Source organism: Periophthalmus magnuspinnatus, chromosome 7, assembly GCF_009829125.3.
Source record: "Periophthalmus magnuspinnatus isolate fPerMag1 chromosome 7, fPerMag1.2.pri, whole genome shotgun sequence".
NCBI classification, from domain to species: domain Eukaryota; kingdom Metazoa; phylum Chordata; class Actinopteri; order Gobiiformes; family Gobiidae; genus Periophthalmus; species Periophthalmus magnuspinnatus.
The window spans coordinates 22,145,214-22,164,114 of NC_047132.1; the positions used below are offsets into that span (position 1 = coordinate 22,145,214).

The 18,901-nt window shown below is 38.5% G+C and overlaps 1 protein-coding gene across 1 annotated transcript; it reads left to right on the top strand.

Annotated features, from left to right (window-relative positions):
* Nucleotides 1-131: 131 nt before the first annotated feature.
* On the top strand, nucleotides 132-18,458 carry ift122 (intraflagellar transport 122 homolog (Chlamydomonas)). Its single transcript, XM_033969973.2, has 29 exons — nucleotides 132-339; nucleotides 832-898; nucleotides 971-1,055; nucleotides 1,126-1,204; nucleotides 1,275-1,351; nucleotides 1,435-1,501; nucleotides 1,573-1,719; nucleotides 1,971-2,046; nucleotides 2,555-2,746; nucleotides 3,060-3,198; nucleotides 3,907-4,109; nucleotides 5,481-5,618; nucleotides 6,078-6,242; nucleotides 6,393-6,590; nucleotides 6,896-7,036; nucleotides 7,256-7,309; nucleotides 7,649-7,810; nucleotides 9,079-9,245; nucleotides 10,009-10,180; nucleotides 11,286-11,388; nucleotides 12,903-13,043; nucleotides 13,143-13,240; nucleotides 14,039-14,139; nucleotides 15,737-15,902; nucleotides 16,486-16,603; nucleotides 16,688-16,816; nucleotides 17,607-17,683; nucleotides 17,775-17,939; nucleotides 18,097-18,458. The coding sequence occupies exons 1-29, from the start codon at nucleotides 296-298 to the stop codon at nucleotides 18,181-18,183; spliced, it is 3,558 nt and encodes a 1,185-aa protein (XP_033825864.1). The 5' UTR covers nucleotides 132-295; the 3' UTR covers nucleotides 18,184-18,458.
* Nucleotides 18,459-18,901: the final 443 nt, after the last annotated feature.

An 18,901-nucleotide genomic window follows, 5' to 3' on the forward strand; every position in this document is an offset into this window, starting at 1 on the left:
AAGTTCAAGTCTTAAAATCTTAAACACAGCGTACAAACGTGTTATAATATTAATAAATTAAAAAAAAAATCTATCCTGTTTTCTTTGGCCAAATCCAGTGATAACACCGCGCCATACTGCCACTTCAAACCAGGAAGTACAATGGTCTGAGCATGCGCAATACGAACGTAAATAGGGTCCAGCGTTCCTATGAAAAAATCAGACGGAGAATCAACTACAATATCAACTGCTGTGAGCAGTTAATTTTGTTCTAAAGCTAGCTTTATGGTACTTCATGGTATTTTAATAAGTGGAAATGAGAGCTGCGTTGGCATGGAAGGAGTCTGTCCGGGATCAGTGGTAAGTCTTCGGTTTAGCTTTGGATGAAAGGCGTTAGTAACCGTGGTTGCTATGTCAACTAAAGTTAGCATCTTACTGTTAGCATGGAACATTTTCTGTTGTTTAATGTTGAAATGGCAACTAGGTGGAGATTCTCTTTACTGGGCATAATCGATTATCCTAAAATGCATTTTTTATATCTGTAGGGCAAATCTTTTTTTTTTTTTTTCTCTTTTTTTTTTTTGTGACACCGCTTAGGCAAAAATGCCTTAGCTTTACGAGCCTCATGACTGATGCTTCTGAACACTGAGTTCATGTTTTCATGGACTGTATCCCCCCATTATGTGTCGTATTTTTTATATAGTGTACATATTCATGTAACGCTAAACTTTCAAAGTTCATTTTTATTCATTGGAGTCCTTTAATCTCAAATAATAACGACAATTACAACCATTACAATTATTGTATTGTTTATGCATAACACATTGTTCACTAATTTTCAATGTTTTGCAGTATATATGATCTTGCTTTTAAGCCAGATGGCAGCCAACTTATTGTTGCAGCGGGCAAGCGAGTTCTTGTAAGAATTTTTCTTTATCAATACAAACTTTAATTTCAAGAGGGAAATCATTATTGTATAATTTGCTTCCAGGTGTTTGATGCAGTGGATGGAACAATTCATCAACCATTGAAAGGACACAAAGATACAGTGTACTGTGTAGCATATGCCAAAGATGGTATGACTTTTTATCACATTTCTCTAACCTGCTATACTTAATTAAGGGAGACAACTATATTTTTTTATAGGGAAAAGGTTTGCCTCAGGCTCAGCAGATAAAAGCATTATTATCTGGACATCTAAACTTGAGGGGATTTTAAAATACACGTAAGTTGAATTCTTTGTGGACTTTCTGATTTGTAGACATTTGTAATCACAGTATTATATGTATTTACAGACATAATGACTCAATCCAGTGCCTTGCATATAATCCTGTTACACATCAACTGGCTTCCTGCTCCACTGGTGACTTTGGTAAATCACCATCTTTGTTATTTTTGCTCTTGTCAACATTAACACTAAAAATCATTGGTTTCAGACATTAATGTTTGTTTCAGGCCTCTGGTCCCCAGAACAAAAATCTGTGAACAAACACAAAGTAAACAGTAAAATTACATGTTGTGGGTAAGCAATGTTGCTATGTACACGGATATGTTATTATGTGATATTCATGAATTACATTTCTTTCAATTTAGGTGGACAAATGATGGACAGTACCTTGCTCTTGGCATGATGAATGGAGTCATAAGCATTCGCAATAAGAACGGAGAGGAAAAGGTCAAGATTGAGCGTCCAGGAGGCTCTTCATCTCCCATCTGGTCTATCGCCTGGAATCCCTCCAAGTTTGTCCTGTTATATGTACAATGCTATCATCTTGCTCCTTAAGAAAATAAAATGTCTGTTTGTCAGCATCAGAAAAGCAATAGCAGTGCCTGTTTTAAATTTGGACTGAAGGTGGCAGTATCAAACAATGTAAAGAATGGCTTTTGGGTGTATCCTGTACAAAAATAATCAAAGCGAATTGCTCTGCTTTTGAAAATACAAAGACATGACAGGCAATATTTGATTAATATTCCATTGTTATATTTTCTAGAGATGAGCACAATGACATCTTGGCTGTTGCAGACTGGGGCCAGAAGCTGTCTTTCTATCAGCTTAGTGGGAAACAGGTAGCTATCAAAATGTGCATTATAATTCTTTGCATTCATAAAAGTTGTATATATTGAAAGAAGAACAAAAGTGAAACAAAACTTCTAATCTGGATATAGTAAATGCTTTCTTCTGCAGTCAAAGTCTGTAACTAACTCACACAATGAAAGGAAGAGATCCAGCTAGGTTTTAATGGTACTTTTACTACACTTCCTCCTCCATAATAGCCTGTGGCATTAAAGTAATTACAGACAAATGCACACTGTTCATTATTTGGCCAGTTTGCTTAAGGTATTTTGTCATTAACATCACCCATTTCATAAAACATTTTTCTATCAATGACAAGATTTTTAAGCCGCCAAGCAAAACCAGATGCTTTTAGTTAATAGACTTTATGCAGTGCAAATGCAGTTTGAACAAAGAAAGCTATTTAGAACACCTTACAAAAAATCGCCAGTGATACTGATATATTTTTACGATCTCTCTCTCTCTCTTTCTCTTTTTCCTTTTTTTTCTTGCTCTTCCTAGATTGGAAAAGACAGAACCCTCAACTATGACCCCTGTTGCGTGAGTTACTTCTCCAAGGGCGAGTACATAGTGATGGGTGGCTCTGACAAACAGGCGTCTCTTTACACCAAAGATGGAGTTCGATTGGGGTCCATTGAAGAGCAGAACTCATGGGTGTGGACGTGTGGAGTCAAACCTGACTGCAACTTTGTGGTAGGTCCACACTTTAACATCCAAGAAAGTGATGTAATCTTCAATAACGGTGATAGAAATGTGTTTGTCATGGCTATATCTCAAAGTGTATTTGATTTTCATTATTTTTGGGTCCAATGAAACATGTTCAAACGAGAATCATTTATTGCAGAAGAGTGTTTTCTTTAAACAAAATTCACGAGCAAATGGGTGTTGGCAAGTCTCACACTTTCACTGTGTAAATGCATTACTAACAGGAACACTTTCCCACTCTTAGGGTCTTTTTTTAGAAGTGTTAATAGGACGTACTGCTACATTGTTATCTCTTATCTAGGTGTTGGGCTGCCAGGATGGGACCATCACCTGCTATCAACTTATATTCAGCACTGTTCATGGCCTTTACAAAGATCGCTATGCTTACAGAGACAACATGACTGATGTTATTGTACAGCATCTAATCACAGAACAAAAAGGTAATCTTTTTTGGTCAATATATAATAATTAGCGCTTTACACACTTGTCAAAGTCTCTCAAAACTCTGTACTGTACAATGTACTGTAGTCATCATTATTCTTCACTCCATACTTGGTGATCATAAGCTATACTATTGTTGCCACAGCTGCCTTGGGGTAGCTGTGGCTCTCAATCTGTGCCACAGGCCCCTCAGACCTCTATCAAACACACTCACACCACTTTCTAGAAATACAAAATAGGAGCAGTGTCTTGCCTCTAACTACTGAGCCACTGCTGCCCCGTATTTCCTCAGTTAGTTAAATAACTATATCTCCCACAGGTGCACAATAGAGTTGTTCAATAGAATAAATCAAATGTGAAAAAAAACAGTATTTTAATAGGATGACTAGTTTTAAAAGGCAAAATTACCCTAAACTGGGACTGTTGAGGAGACTTTGTAACAAAATCCTCTGTGTCCTCCATCTCGGACAGCACGATTGTCCAGATGGGAGATACCATGGGAGATACCAAGTGTGAAACACTCACCCTGATACTCACTGGTACTTCAATGATTTTAGGTGAAACCTTAGCAATGTCTACTTATATTTTGTGCAGAATTAATAATATATTTTTGCTTAGCTGGTAGGTGTTGTACTGATGATGATAATTATGGTGAGGCAAATTTTTAATAGCTTTTTTCTAAAACAGCACTTCTCCTTTGTCCTCAGTGAGAATTAGGTGTCGGGAACTGGTAAAAAAGATTGCCATCTACAGAAATCGCCTTGCAATTCAACTCCCAGAGAAGATCTTCATCTATGAGCTGTACTCAGACGACTCAACAGACATGCATTACCGCATCAAGGAGAAAATAGGCAGAAAGTTTGAATGCAACTTGTTGGTGGTCTGCTCTCAGCATATCATCTTGTGTCAGGTGGGACCAGATAAAGTATAACACAGTCACAGACATGAATGAACTTATTTATGTTCAAGAATGTTCGAACATAAATCATACACAGCACAAATTCCTCTTTGTCTGGTCTAAATGCCTATTTTCTGGTCATTACATTTTATTTCTTGGCTCTTTATAAATTGCACAGACTTGGAACATTATAACAAGATAAATAGCATTTTTCACTTTCCCAAACAAAGTGAGAAGAGATGTTATCAAAAATTAGCCAGTTCTCCAGATGTCCCTGCCTATTTGGAAAGAAAGATCCAGCTGTGCATGTGGTATGCAGGCTCAGTTCCCCTCCTCTCTTTCTCAGCCCTGTTTAAACTAGATAAAGTTAGACAGTCGGCTGAAGGCTAGGACCACAGACTGTTGAACCCGTCAGAGTCTCTGGGGTTTTTCCTCCCCTGCTTGTCTCTATGTATTAGGCAGCAGGAGCAGTCCTAACATTGGTTGTTTTATTTTTGAATTTTGTGTGTTTTTGCTTCAGCTCTGTCTCTGCATTTTTATCTTATCTAAACCTCATTTACCAACTGAATGTCTGTGTCACATCACAAATATGCATTGCAGGAAATATTAAACTATATATTTTATTCATTTATTTATTTTGGGGATGTAAAATTTTACTTGCTTTTTCAATGGAACATAATAACATCCATGTTAACGCGAACAGAAAAGAGAACAACAACAAAAAAAGCATGCAAGTAATATGCACGGTTATATGCCAATATGTTAATATGCACAGGCAGCGTCCACCAGCAATCTGACCAGAACTGAAGAAGCGACTTGGATGAGCAGCGAAACATTTTCACTCAACTACAACTTTTTGTCCAGTTGAAAGATTTAATTTCGGCTTTTACTATCTACTGCTTTTGCCCAAAAAGGAGTGGGAAGAAGAAAACCCAACTCCACCTTTTAATTTAACAATTTCTTCTGCATTCTTTCTACATTTTTTACATCAAACCATATAGACTATTTACATGTGAGGACAATGAGTAACAATTATATCTTGATAATCTAACTAATCATCACATGGCAATAATAATATCTATGCATGTAATATATAATTGTAAATGGGCCTTAGACAGGATATGCACTGGATAATGGCCAGTCACATCCTACATGTCATAACCATATTGGTATTAGGCCAATGCTATTTCATTATTAATATTATAATGGTATTAGTGAAACAAACATTGCTTTGTCCAATCAACCATTCACAGTCACTTTCAAATATCACAGGTAATTTGGAGAGAATAAATCACATGCATGAAGCAGCTCTGATTTGAAAGCTAGTGTAGAAAAGATGTTCAGACTTAAATAGTCTTTACTGTTTCATCTTGTGTCATGCAGGAGAAGCGACTGCAGTGTCTGTCCTTTACCAGTGTCAGAGAAAAGGAATGGGTGATGGAATCTCTGATCCGCTACATCAAAGTGATTGGTGGTCCACCAGCCAGAGAGGGCCTACTCGTCGGGCTAAAGAATGGAGCTGTGAGTGTGGGAAAATTTGAACAAAGATTGTTTTTTTTCTAAAAAGTTTGTATTAAAAATCCAGGTCTACCAAAAATCAATTTGGCAGAGTGTCTCAACTTGTTCTTAATTCGCCATTTAAGTTAAAATATCAGATCTACACTACACAATGCCCTGATTTTGTTCATGGGCAGTATGATATGAGAAAGAATAGTCAAAACAACATTTATTGATTGCTCAATCTTTACCTTACTTTTATTTGGCATAGTGGATTTGTGTTCTTGTATTCACTAGACAAAACCACAGACCTAGCCAGTGTACTTTGGTTATATAACATTTATATTATATTTAGACATTGGTACCAATATTGTCTGACATGAAGCACCATTGTTAAGCTCATTGCAATGGTGATATAACATTTACAAATACTTGTGTTATACTTGTGTGTTTTTAATTTCCTTGGTTTCATTTTGTATGCAGATTTTGAAGATATTTGTTGATAACCCATTCCCCATCACATTACTGAAGTTGTCAACCTCAGTTCGCTGCTTGGACATGAGCTCTTCACGCAATAAACTGGCTGTAGTTGATGAACACAACACCCTTCTAGTTTATGACATTAATAATAAAGAATTGCTTTTTCAGGTTAGTGCACAACATTCAATATGTTATTACAGGATGTTTGAATAGGTCCAAAACATGCCATGTAAATGTGCATGTAAATATAGTTGTGCTGCTCTGTATTCACAGTGACTTTTAATCCTTCTTTGTTTACCCACTCGCTCTCTCCTGCAGGAGCCTAATGCTAACAGCGTGGCATGGAACACCCAGTGTGAGGACATGTTGTGCTTCTCTGGCAATGGGTATCTCAACATCAAGGCCAGCAACTTCCCAGTTCACCAGCAGAAGATGCAGGGCTTTGTGGTTGGCTACAATGGCTCTAAGATCTTTTGCCTCCATGTTTACTCCATGTGTGCAGTGGAGGTGCCTCAGGTAAGTACACACGACAAATGAACACATTATGATATAGTGGAAAAGTGAAATTATTTTGGTAATAGTAGTAATAAAGTGACACTTTAAAGTTGTCTAAAATTTGTGCTGAGCTCTATCCAATACATAAATATTACAAACATAGCTTACAACAAGTATCAGTTTGTGTATTGTATTGTCTATCTACTACTCAATGTACTTTATCCAGGTTGTGCTTCCATCTAAAGGGCATGATTTTTACACACATTGATTTAGGATATATTGGTATTTTTTGTTGCCCCAAACTTACTTGTCTGCTCCTTTGATAGTCAGCCCCCATGTACCAGTATCTTGAGAAGAAGATGTTTAAGGAGGCCTATCAGATCGCCTGTCTGGGTGTGACAGACAGTGACTGGCGAGATTTGGCCACGGAAGCCCTGGAGGGACTTGACTTTGATACCGCTAAAAAGGTCAGTCGATGTGCTCAAATCATACTGATCAGCACTGATCACTCTGAGCTGCAGACAGAGAGAAAGAGAATGGCCGGGCCATAGATTTTGTGAAATCAAACATATAGATTTTAGAGATTTCATAGTTATTAAAAGTGTAAACATAGCATTAAATATGCTAACATTGTTTGTACTTAATTCTAATGTTTGTTTTTTTGTAATTTTGTTTAATAAATCCAGGCCTTCATTAGAATAAGAGACCTGCGCTACCTGGAACTCATTAACAGCATTGAGGTAAAACATTCTGGATTCATTTATCCAACAACAAAGCAATCATCACATATTCAGTGTTGGACAATTATTTTCATTTATTTATTGCTTGGCTCTGGTTTGGGTCACACCTCATACAGCTCCATTGTTAGTTTTGGCTTGTATTTCTTGATATACAGTGCTAAGCAAATGTTTTGTTTTTTGTTTTTTTTGAGGTGTGAGCAAAAATTATTTAATAACTACAGAAAAAGAAAATGATACCATTTTTGCACTGGATTTTTTTTGTAACCATCCTGATGCATTGTAGTAGTGTTCCTGCTGTTTTTCTTGTATACATGCTGATGTTGTTTGACTGATCTACAGGAGAGGAAGAAGCGAGGTGAGAGCGACAATGAGTTGTTTCTGGCAGACGTCTGTGCCAACCAGGGGAAATTCCATGAGGCAGCCAACCTCTACAAACGCAGCAACCAGGAATCCAGGGCCCTGAGCATGTACACAGACCTGCGAATGTTTGAGTTTGCCAAGGTAAAACACCAGTGCTTCAGACACATATACTAAGTGTAACTAACCCCAGCATCAATATGGACAAAAGGACTTGGAAAAACATTGCATGTTATAGGGCTGCAGAACATATGTTTTTCCTCACCGTGTGCTCGGATGCCAAGTTGGGGCCCTCCAAGGGATTTACAAAGTCTCCTCAACCCCCTCCTCTTCCCATAATGCCCGTCTTTCATCTCCTGAGTCCTAATTTATCATTGAAATAGCCATGTTTGTTTATCTTTTGATCAGACATACTACAGGGAGATAGTTCATGAGAAAAGAATATTGTAATACATCTACAGTTCCATACTATTATTGATATATGGACTTATTTCTTTTATGGCTACCATTACAATATTTAACACACTTAGTACAAGTGCTGTAATTTCTTTTACAAGTTGTGGATAAACATTACTTCGCTTACTTGTCTGTCTTGTCAGTCTATCCCTGCAGATATAATAGACTTCTGTAAATATTACTACAAGACATTATTAAGTAAATAAAACACAGGTAAATTAAATGACTTCTTTACATCAACATAGTCAAGGTGTGTAATGCTCTGACATAACTATTTTAGAATGGACTACTATTTGAGTTAATGGTAAACATCAGATATATGTGTGGTATGACATTTTGATCAGTTATTGTTCATATTTATAATCATAATTACACAACCAAAATCCACACTTATGGTTAGCTTGTGTGTGTATCAGGCTGTATCACTGATGTGGCTTCAGTATATTTATGTGGTCATATGGACATCTGGTTGCACAGGTTGTTTGTTTTAGGTGGGATAGATTGGACACCAGAGTCAAAAGACCTACTAGCAACTGTGGTTTCTGCGACTTCCTTTTTGTTCCCCTTGACTCCTTTGTTTATGGCTATCCAAGCTAAACTTCCTTATACACTACCTCTGCTGCTGAAACATATCTCTTTGTACTATCTGTTCGCACGCTTCATATGCACTATATGGTCAGTACCCCACATGTGAATCTGCTGTCACTGGCTCACTTATGTTCTTTTCTGTTCCACTGGACCACTTTTGATGGATACTGACCACTGCAAACTGAGAACACCAAATTGGGAAAAGATGTAATTTTGGAGACTGTCAAATGTCTAGCCATCACCCTGGTCATATTCACTTAAACCTTTATTCCTGCTTTTAACATGTTCTTCTGCTGCCTAATATATCCCACCCTGTTACATGTGTCGCAATGGAAAGATAACTGTCTGTTTCTTTCCCTCTTCTGCAGGAATATGTTGGAGGGACAGACCCAAAGAGCTCACGGGACCTGATGACCAAACAGGCAGACTGGGCTAAGAGCAGTAAGGAGCCCCGAGCTGCAGCGGAGATGTACCTTACAGCTGGAGAGCATCTCAAAGCCATTGAGATTATTGGAGAGAATGGCTGGGCAGATATGTGGGTTTTGTACATATTTTCCACTGTAAATTTATGTAATTGAGGATGTGAATTAGCATCAATTTAAGATCCCCAAACTATAATTATTCAAATCACAGCATATTACATCCATTAGCTAATAAAACTCAGAGGGAGTAGGCAAAATTTCACAAGCATGTGTAAAACTAGATACGCATTTTTACAACCATGAACTGATTTTGCTTATATCCGGAACATATGTTTCTCTCCCTGAAGATAAATAATAAAAGATACATTTTGACATGTTGAATGAAAGCAGAGACAGGTGATAAAGTAAAGGGAACATATTACATTTTATAAAAATTTCCTTGTGTGTAGGCAGCACGGTGACTGAATGGCAACACTCATGCCTCACAGCAAGAAGGTTTGGTTCGATCCCTGGGTCGCCCAGGCCTTTCTGTGTGGAGTTTTGCATGTTTCTCCCCGTGTCTGGATGGGTTTCCTCCGGGTACTCTGGTTTCCCCCATCAACCAAAACATGAACGCCCTTTGAGACAACTGTTGTTGTGATTTTGGGCGTTACAAAAATAAAATGAATTGAATTGAAGTAAGGGAAAACCTTGTGACTATTTATTTGTTTGTAACTAATGTAGCACTTGCCAAGTCTCAAATTTGCATAGTCCACTTGAGCCCCTTTTTTCTTTTCAACTAAAGCCCCCGCAACCTTTATATTGACTACATATATTTATTGTACAATTTTATTTGTACAATTTATACAAACAAGTGCTTTGTTTTTTCCTCTTCAGGCTCATAGACATAGCCCGGAAGTTGGACAAAGCTGAGCGCGAACCCCTGGCAAAGTGTGCATACTATTTCAAGAAGCTGAAGCACCATGGCTATGCCTCGGAGACCTACTCAAAGATGGGGGACTTACAGGCACTGGTGCAGCTGCACGTGGAAACCCGGCACTGGGATGAGGTCTGACATAGTTCTGCACACGAAAGGCACACCTGCTCCACCCATCATAGCTTATATAGAGCCTCAAGAGACCGTAATATAAATATTAGCTGTACGTTCAGTACAACACACTGTGCTAAAAACATAGCAAAGTTTATAAAGTAGTGTTATAAGTCACATAGCAAACTCTGCTGTTGTAAATTTTTGCAAAGATAAGCAGAAAACTATAGTTACTAGTGATTTTGTGGTTCTCAAACAGTGACCACTCTAGTTTTTTCAGAGGCTTTCTCATGAGATAGTAGTTCTTATTTACATTCATATACCAGTTGCAATTTGCAAAAAAAGAAAAGCAAATTTTTTAGCCCCAGATTGGTCCAAAGGAAGCATTAGCTCACCACAACTAAAAGCACATGATCCCAAACCTGCTATACATTTTACCCTTAAAAAGCCACCACTAAATTTACTCACAATTAAAATTACTCACAGGTAAGATCTCTTGATAAAGTCCAAATTACCAGCAGAACCAATAGAAAAGAACCGGAAGTCAAATCACATGGCAAATGGTGCAGCAGTGTCAAACCACTTCTGTCTAGATTCAGTCCTCTGAGGACAAGGATAATACACACAAAGAGTTGTATTTTATATGTTTCTCAGAGGGAGACAGACACTATGAAATGCCAGAGCACAGACTGAGTTACTAAACTGGCCATATGGATGCTATTTACTACACCTACTATTTGATAAATAACAGTATTTCATTAAAAGCTTAGGAGTCAAAGACGTGGGGCACTCATCTGTGTTTGGTATGAAACGTGTGTATTTCTTGGCCCAGACGTAGCTACAGGACATTTGGTATTATCCATCACTGTGACAGGTCTGCAGCTTGTGTCCGCTGGCCACTCCGCTGACTCCTTTAGCCTGTCATTCAAACTGCTAAAGGACTGAACCTGAGGGGAGAATGAAATAGACTTAGGTCATTGACATTCTATCATTGCAATTGTGAAACAGGAAGTTATGTATACCACATTTAATGCTAGAACAAAACTATTAAATCAACAATTGGTCTCAGGTAATTTGTAATTGCTCAGGGAAGTTAATTAATGGTGCACATTCTCTGTTTTTGCAGGCTTTCTCAATGGTGGAGAAACACCCACAGTTCAAGAATAACGTCTATGTACCTTATGCTCAGTGGTTAGCAGAAAATGATCGCTTTGAGGAGGCTCAGAATGGTAAGTAGCTATATAATTCACTAAAAGATGCATTATGTAACCTTTCTGATGCGGATCTGCTGCTATGTTCCACAGTATGGCATTAAACATATATATATATTGCATTTATTTCATTTGCAAGGGGTTTTGTTTCTCAGAACTATGGCATCACCTGCTTGTCCCCATGGAAATGGATAAGATTAATACCAGGCTGTGGAACATGCTATATCTTTATGGCGACAAGCAGATGGCCAACCATCCACCAGAAAAGTACAATTGTGCACTTTTAATAAGCATGTAATAATTGTCCACTTATACCAGAAGGTTAGGGGTTTGCACAGAAAAGCTTTAAGCAGGACAAAAATGTAAGTTTGCTTTACCAACATCACAACAAACGTCCTTCCTACTTCACTTTCTCAGTTCTGTTCTCAGTACATATGGAAATGATAAGAGTACTTCAGCTCTGGACCCAGGCATTTTTCACTACTTCCCTGAGATCCTCTGTATCCACTGTAAAACATGATCATCTTTGCTGGAGCGAGCAAAGGAGAGCTCCACTGCCTGTTAACTAAATGACAAGCATATATGGCAGTAATCACCCGCGCTACAAGCCGGCCTGATGATGATTACCAAATGTAACCATAGTTATAATCAGCTCATAGATTTATAATTATGATCTCAGCAGGCAGATTTCCTCCTCTCCACCATCCTACTCCGCCTGTCTCTACATGTAATACAAGACTGAACAGTACTCATTGTGTTAGTATTGCTCATAGATTGTGTGTTCTTTACACAGGTTGTTGTAGACAATTGTTACTGGCAACAGGAGCTTAGCATTCAGCACTACTCATGTCCATATGTCACACTTGGCCGGGTGTAACAATTAAGCAGTCCCAATTACCCGAGAGTAGGTAATTCAGTTATTGTGGCAATATACTATTTTTAAGAGAAACTTAAAGATTTTTTCATAGAGTGAAGTAAGCTTATTATTATGTGGTGGTAATGAATGCTGACCCCTGCTGTGTGTGTTGGGCCTGGGTCATCGGAGGGGGTCGACTCCCTGATGCTGTTTCTAATTACCTTCTGAGGGGAACATGTGCATTAGACCTTTTAAAGCCAGATGACGCACATGAAAACATACCCAAACTTTGTCTCTGGTTACTTAAATAGGATCCCAGCAGTACATTGCAGTTTGTGTTTGTAATCTTCTTTATTATAAAGCATACCAAATACACATAAGGTATTAAAAAGGGATTCAAACTTCAACTTTCAAACTTTAGTGATTTAAAGATGCACGATGTGACTTTTTTGGTGCTATGTGGTATGCGTCTACGTGGAGAAAAGCAGCTGATGCCACAAGACCAAGTCAGATATTTGGAGAAGCAATCCCATAACAATTTGTGTGTTTTTAAAGTATTTTTGTCCCCTAGTTCCCCTTTTAATTTGATTAGTCTGGCTAAACTGCTCCATTCAAGTTGCAACCTATTTTTTGACTAGCAGTACTTTCATTCATTTTTGTATTTTTGCCCTGTCAGCATTTCACAAGGCAGGGCTACAGAATGAGGCTGTCAAAGTCCTGGAGCAACTTACCCACAATGCAGTGGTGGAGAACAGATTCAATGATGCTGGCTATTATTACTGGATGCTCTCTATGCAGTGCCTGGACATCGCTCGAGGTGAGGATTGCAACATCTTCAATAACAACAAACTGCTAGATGGCAACACATTTCTACAGTGTAAAATGTTGTATTTTTTTTTGTCTTTGTGTTCATCAGAAAGTGAAGCGCAGTGCAGTGAAATGCTGAACAAGTTTGATCGTTTTCAACATCTGGCAGAGCTGTATCATGTCTATAGATCTATTCAACGCTACACTGTGAGTAATATCTCCTTTTTGTTTCAGTACCAAGCTTTTAGGGCCTGTAAACTGTGAAAAGTCTAATCATTCTGTATTTCTCCATGACAATAATTTACCTTAAATGTTAAATGTTTATTTAACTTTATTTATGAATACAATTTTAATTGACAAGGTGAATTTTTTTTAGATCAAAATTGGTGAAAACAGCACAAGAAAATGAATGAATATGTTTTGGGTTTTAATGTGAAATTTCCATTGTAATTCCATATGGTATTCCATTGTTGGGTTGACAATAAGAGTAGACTTTCTTGTTACTCTGAACTATAAAATGTTAGCAGTACAAAATTAATAAACACAACCCAAAGTGAATTACCCTAATTTTAATTTTCTCCACTACGTCTCCAATAACCATGCTAACAAATGAGTGTCACAATAATTATTGCTTCATCATTGGTCCCTCAGTCCCTACACTTAACAAATAAACTGACTTTGGTCCAGAGCACGTTATGGGTGTCCTGGCCTGTGTCTGTCTCCTCCGTTTGTTTTTACAGGTTTGGACTGAGCTTTGGTCACACCCACAGCAATAGAGAAACATCACAGTAATTCACTGCAGAGCATAAAACTTTTACATTTGAGCTTAACTCTCCTGGACAGTCACTATATACACTATTTGACTGATCACTCTGGAGTCATAAAATGGTAGTCCTGCCCACACTAAACTGAAATATGAAACTAGACTTTTAGTAGATCAAATGAGATGGTTTTGAAATTATATCTTTCATCTTTAAATTAATTTCTGTCTGTTTGCATTTACAGGATGAGCCTTTCAGTTCTCACATGCCAGAGACCCTTTTCAACATTTGCAGGTTTCTCTTGAATAATCTCACCAAAGAAATACCACCAGGCATTTCAAAAGTGTATCCTTTTCCACAAAAAAGTTATACTCTCAAAAGTGTCAAATTTCCAAGACTTGACAACAGTTAAGTTGGAAGTGATTTAGCCAGAGCTGGCCATGCTGAGAAAAAGAAAAGATGTGATGACAGAGTAGAGGCTGTGCCAAGTGGAGACAGACTCTCTCCATATCCAAACAAATGCTTTGATTAGTCACGTTTGTTGTGACATATGCATACAAACTCCACACAATATGCTTAATTTGATCAGACAGCACTCCAAGACAGAATCATGTGGAAGCATACAGTAGACCAAGAGGCAAACACACAAAACATTTTGGACTCCAAAAATGGAGAGCCCCCTACTGGTTGGCGAGAACAATCCTAACGACAATTCTTGGTCACTTTATAATTGGTAGTGTAGTTTTGTCAGTATTCATTTCCTGTGGTTGTTTTTGTAGGAAACCTTGCAACTTGGCAAAACACCATGGACAGTCGCAAAGGAGTAATGCAATGTAATAGTACTTTTACCCCTTAAAAAGTCTCCATGGAGCATTCTGATCAATATAAATAGATTTGAGGTCAACAAGGTAAAATATGAAGCCTTTATTGTAGCTACTTTCTTACCCCAATCCTTACATTACCACTTAGTCAGACACAATTGGAGCAAAGTTTTAAAAAGACCATCTGGAACACCTGGAATCTTCTGTAGCCGTGGTTGTCCTAAAAACACGAAACTTGGATTTATAGACCCCGATATAAACTATTAAACACTATGTCACAGAATAGCTGCACATACAATAGAGGAACATGCATTTATCAGGAGCCGAACAGAACTGGGTGTGTGGGAGGCACTGGGAGCGCTGAGTGGAGAGGAGAGAAGAGGGGATGTTAAGTTGAAGTGATTGAGGAGTGCCAGTGTAGAGATACTGCAGCTGCAACTCATTGACTTGCCCATGATGTTCTAAGAGGAACACTCAAAACTATCCCTGTGCCTACTTACAAATATAGCACTTTGCACTTCCACGCATGTACAAAAACGCACACACAAATCAAGAAGTTACTGTTGTTGCATGTGGTATGTGGGGCTCTGTGTTGCAGACTCAGCAAAGATATTTCTCTACTCATTAAGCACACCAGGGGATGTACTGTTTTTTTTCCCCCCTTTTTAATGTGATGATGATAAAGGCTCAGTATCCTAAAAATACTGAACTAGATCTGCTGTAGTTTTTGCAATCCATTTGAGGCAGATGGTTTGCTGCGGTGGCACACTCAAAATAGGCAACAGCTGAAAGCAGTTATCGTCGTAAATCCAAGGTAACATTGTGTAAAGATGCACTATGTAATTTTTCTGGTGCAGGGTCTGCTACCTGCCTGTCACTAGGTAGATATTGTTGCATTGCCTGGAATTTCCTCAGTACGGCATTACAGATCTATCATTGATACCTTGGAAGAAAAATGTTTTCTGATATTGTAGGTATTGGTTTTGAGATGTTGGGTTTTCATAAACTTGTATTAAAGAAGCTAAACCAGCTTTACAGCCATTAGTTAGCTATCATTTTAAACCACTTAAACATATTGCCTGGCTCTTTTCATTCATTTTTTCCCTTGACCCAATAAACAGGAACACCTTGTATGCACTGGCCAAACAGAGTAGAAAACTAGGTGCCTACAAACTCGCCAGGTATTCATATGAGAAGCTCCAGGATTTGCACATCCCATCTCGGTTTCAGGATTCCGTGGAAGTGGGCAGCCTCACCATCCGCTCCAAACCCTTCCATGACAGTGAGGTGTGTTTTGGGGGTCTTATCTGTGGGGAAATTATTGCTTTTGGTCCTCCTCTTCTGTCTGAACAATGCATAGTCTTGCCTTAGTCCTTAGTCTTGGCTCTCTGGTATTCTATTTCTGTTTTCAGAGTGCTAATTTTGACAATCTATGATATTAGAGGAGTTACCAACACTTGCACTACTATCAGTGTGCCCTGTGTATATTGTTTGACTCACCAGTCACTTTATTGGTGGTGGTCAGAGAGGCCAATGGCACTGATTGACAGCCACACCTGTCAGTCATCCCCAGGGCATCTGTGGCAGGAGTAGCTTACCATTACCATGTGTGGAAGTGAATGAATAATGCAATCCACGGCTATCGGAGTAATGAAAATCTAGCACCGTTACCATAGCAATTAACACTTCAAAAGAGAATTTAATATTTTTTTCAAAGGGCAAATGTCCTCAAAATATCACCTATACACAGGAAGCTGAAACCTATGAATATCTGAGTGTCAACATATTTTTCTCATTATGGCGTAGTCGGCTAAAAGTAAACACTAACATAAATGATAGACTTTGGTTTGATGTGGTGGCTTTACTCTAGGACCTGATTGAGGGCATGATGTGTTACCGCTGCTCCACCAACAACCCTCTGCTGAACAATCAGGGGAGTGTGTGCATCAACTGCAGACAGCCTTTCATCTATTCTGCCTCCTCTTATGGTCAGTGCCACACAAACACACCATAACCTCTGTCAGACAACTTTATCTTTTTTAATGTTTCAATTGTTGTGTCTTTCTTTGCAGAAGTGTTGCCGCTTGTGCAGTTCTACCTGGAGGAGGGCATCAGTGACGAAGAAGCCGTCGCTCTCATCGACCTAGAAGTCCCTCGCTCAGATCAGAGGGACACACAGTGGGACAATGTGGACAGTGGAGGTATCCTTTGATCACCTGTGACAAATCCCACACTCACACAATAACAGATGCTCCACATGCTGAGTTTATGAATTATTTACCTCACATTCTGTCGCTCCCAGGAGTGCCTGACTCACAGGGTACTATAGCCAAAAATGGTACTTGAGTAACAATGTTCTAAGTAAAAAAAAAAGACAAAACACGTTAGATTTTTGTATTACATTGAAGTTAATTGTGCATTACTTTTCAAATAAAAGAATCTTGTTCACTGGTTCACAATAAGAAGCTTTTAAAACATACTGTATTTACCAAATCTCAGTGTACACAATTAGAATTAGGAATTGTTTTCAAGTAATTCCTACCCAACTTACATTTATACTTTGATCACCCCCAAAATGAACCATGGGATTGCTCTTTCTTGTGACAGCCCCTAGAAGCTGTTTAGTCTGCATTGGCCTGGATTCTTTGCTGGTGGGTAAGCTGTCAGAGCTAAGTCATCTTAGCTCTTGAGCTAATAGGGTTAGCAAGGCTCTCCTGTCTCATCTTAATGACTCTAACCCTTGGAGTTGTAGCCACAGCCGCGGAGCAGGGATTAACCTGCATTAGCCCAGGAGACTCAAGGCCACTGAAGCCTGCCCTGCTTTAACACATTTATCTGACAGACAGGGAGAAAGTGATTGACAGTTTCAATCTTTTCAATCTTAAAAGGGTCTTGGTGGCACATTTGTAAAGCAAATAGGATTTCCTTAGTAGAAAAAGCAAATAATTAAATATTTATGTTGTCCTCTTTTTCTTAACTGACAAAAATTAGAGTCCCAGTCATTAAGAATGGATGATGGTTTTAGTGAGGCAGAGGAAGACCCTTTCACAGCCAAAATGACCTTTGAGGTAAGAAACGAAAGCCATTGTTGATCACATAAACCTCTATCTGCATAGGCAAAAGTACAACGTTCATCCTTAAATGTGTGTGTATTTACAGCAGGGGGGCTCAGAGTTTGTCCCGGTGAAGGTGAGCCGCTCAGTGCTGCGCTCCATGAGCAGACGGGACGTCCTGATCAAGCGTTGGCCCAGACCTCTCAAATGGGAATACTTCCGCTCCCTGCTGCCTGATGTGAGCATCACCATGTGCCCCACCTGCTTCAAGGTAGGAGATTTGGACACAGATGACAGCATTTCATTTAGTCAGCGTCCTTGCTTTGTGACATTGTCCTTCCTCTGTAACATTGTTTGTGTTCCAAATACCAATTTAATTTGTATTAAACTTATGAGTCACCTGTGTCTATTGTAATTTGTCCTTACAGATGTTTCACAGTGAGGACTATGAGCTGCTTGTGCTTCAACATAACTGCTGTCCATACTGCCGCAGACCTATTGATGAGCCAAATTGATTTGGGGCAGTTATTTTGGATTCCTTTTTTTGTTGTAATTGTCCCGTTCTTTTTTCTGAATTTCGTCTCTGTTTGTATTATACAAAGTGAAGACCACACCTAAATCCCTTAAGAAGATGGTTTGTTGTCTACCAGGAACAATGGACTAGACTAATTCCTGCAGAGTTTGTCATTATAGAGTGTGAAAAGTGCACTGTCAGACACTCAACCTGGCTGGATTATTGGGATTAGATAGTCTAATGCACTCACTGATAACATCAATACTTTTAGGACAATTTGTATAAATAAATTACAATGTATTATCTAAAACATAGATACATCAGATTGAAATTGCTTTAATTTATTGAATAGTTTTTTATATACATTTGTGCCTGTGATGAAAATATTTTTACATGATTAAAAAAAAACATTTTCATTAAAGACTTTTGATATTTCTGTGCTTTAGATGACAACCATGACTCATTCTCCATTTAATCTGCGAGTGGAAGTGTGTGTGGCATGTGCCAGTGGTTTTGATTATACTAAAAGGATGGGTAGACTTGTGCATTATGCAGTTATTAGCATCATGGAAAGCCTAATTCCTCATAAGTTGAACTGACCAAGACATTTCATATGTAGTTTATCCACTTTGAGTGCTTGAGATCACAAGGAAATTGCTTTTCCTAAGTGTGTAGCCTCTTTCTCTTCACTAGCTAAACATGTTCATGATAGATTTTTA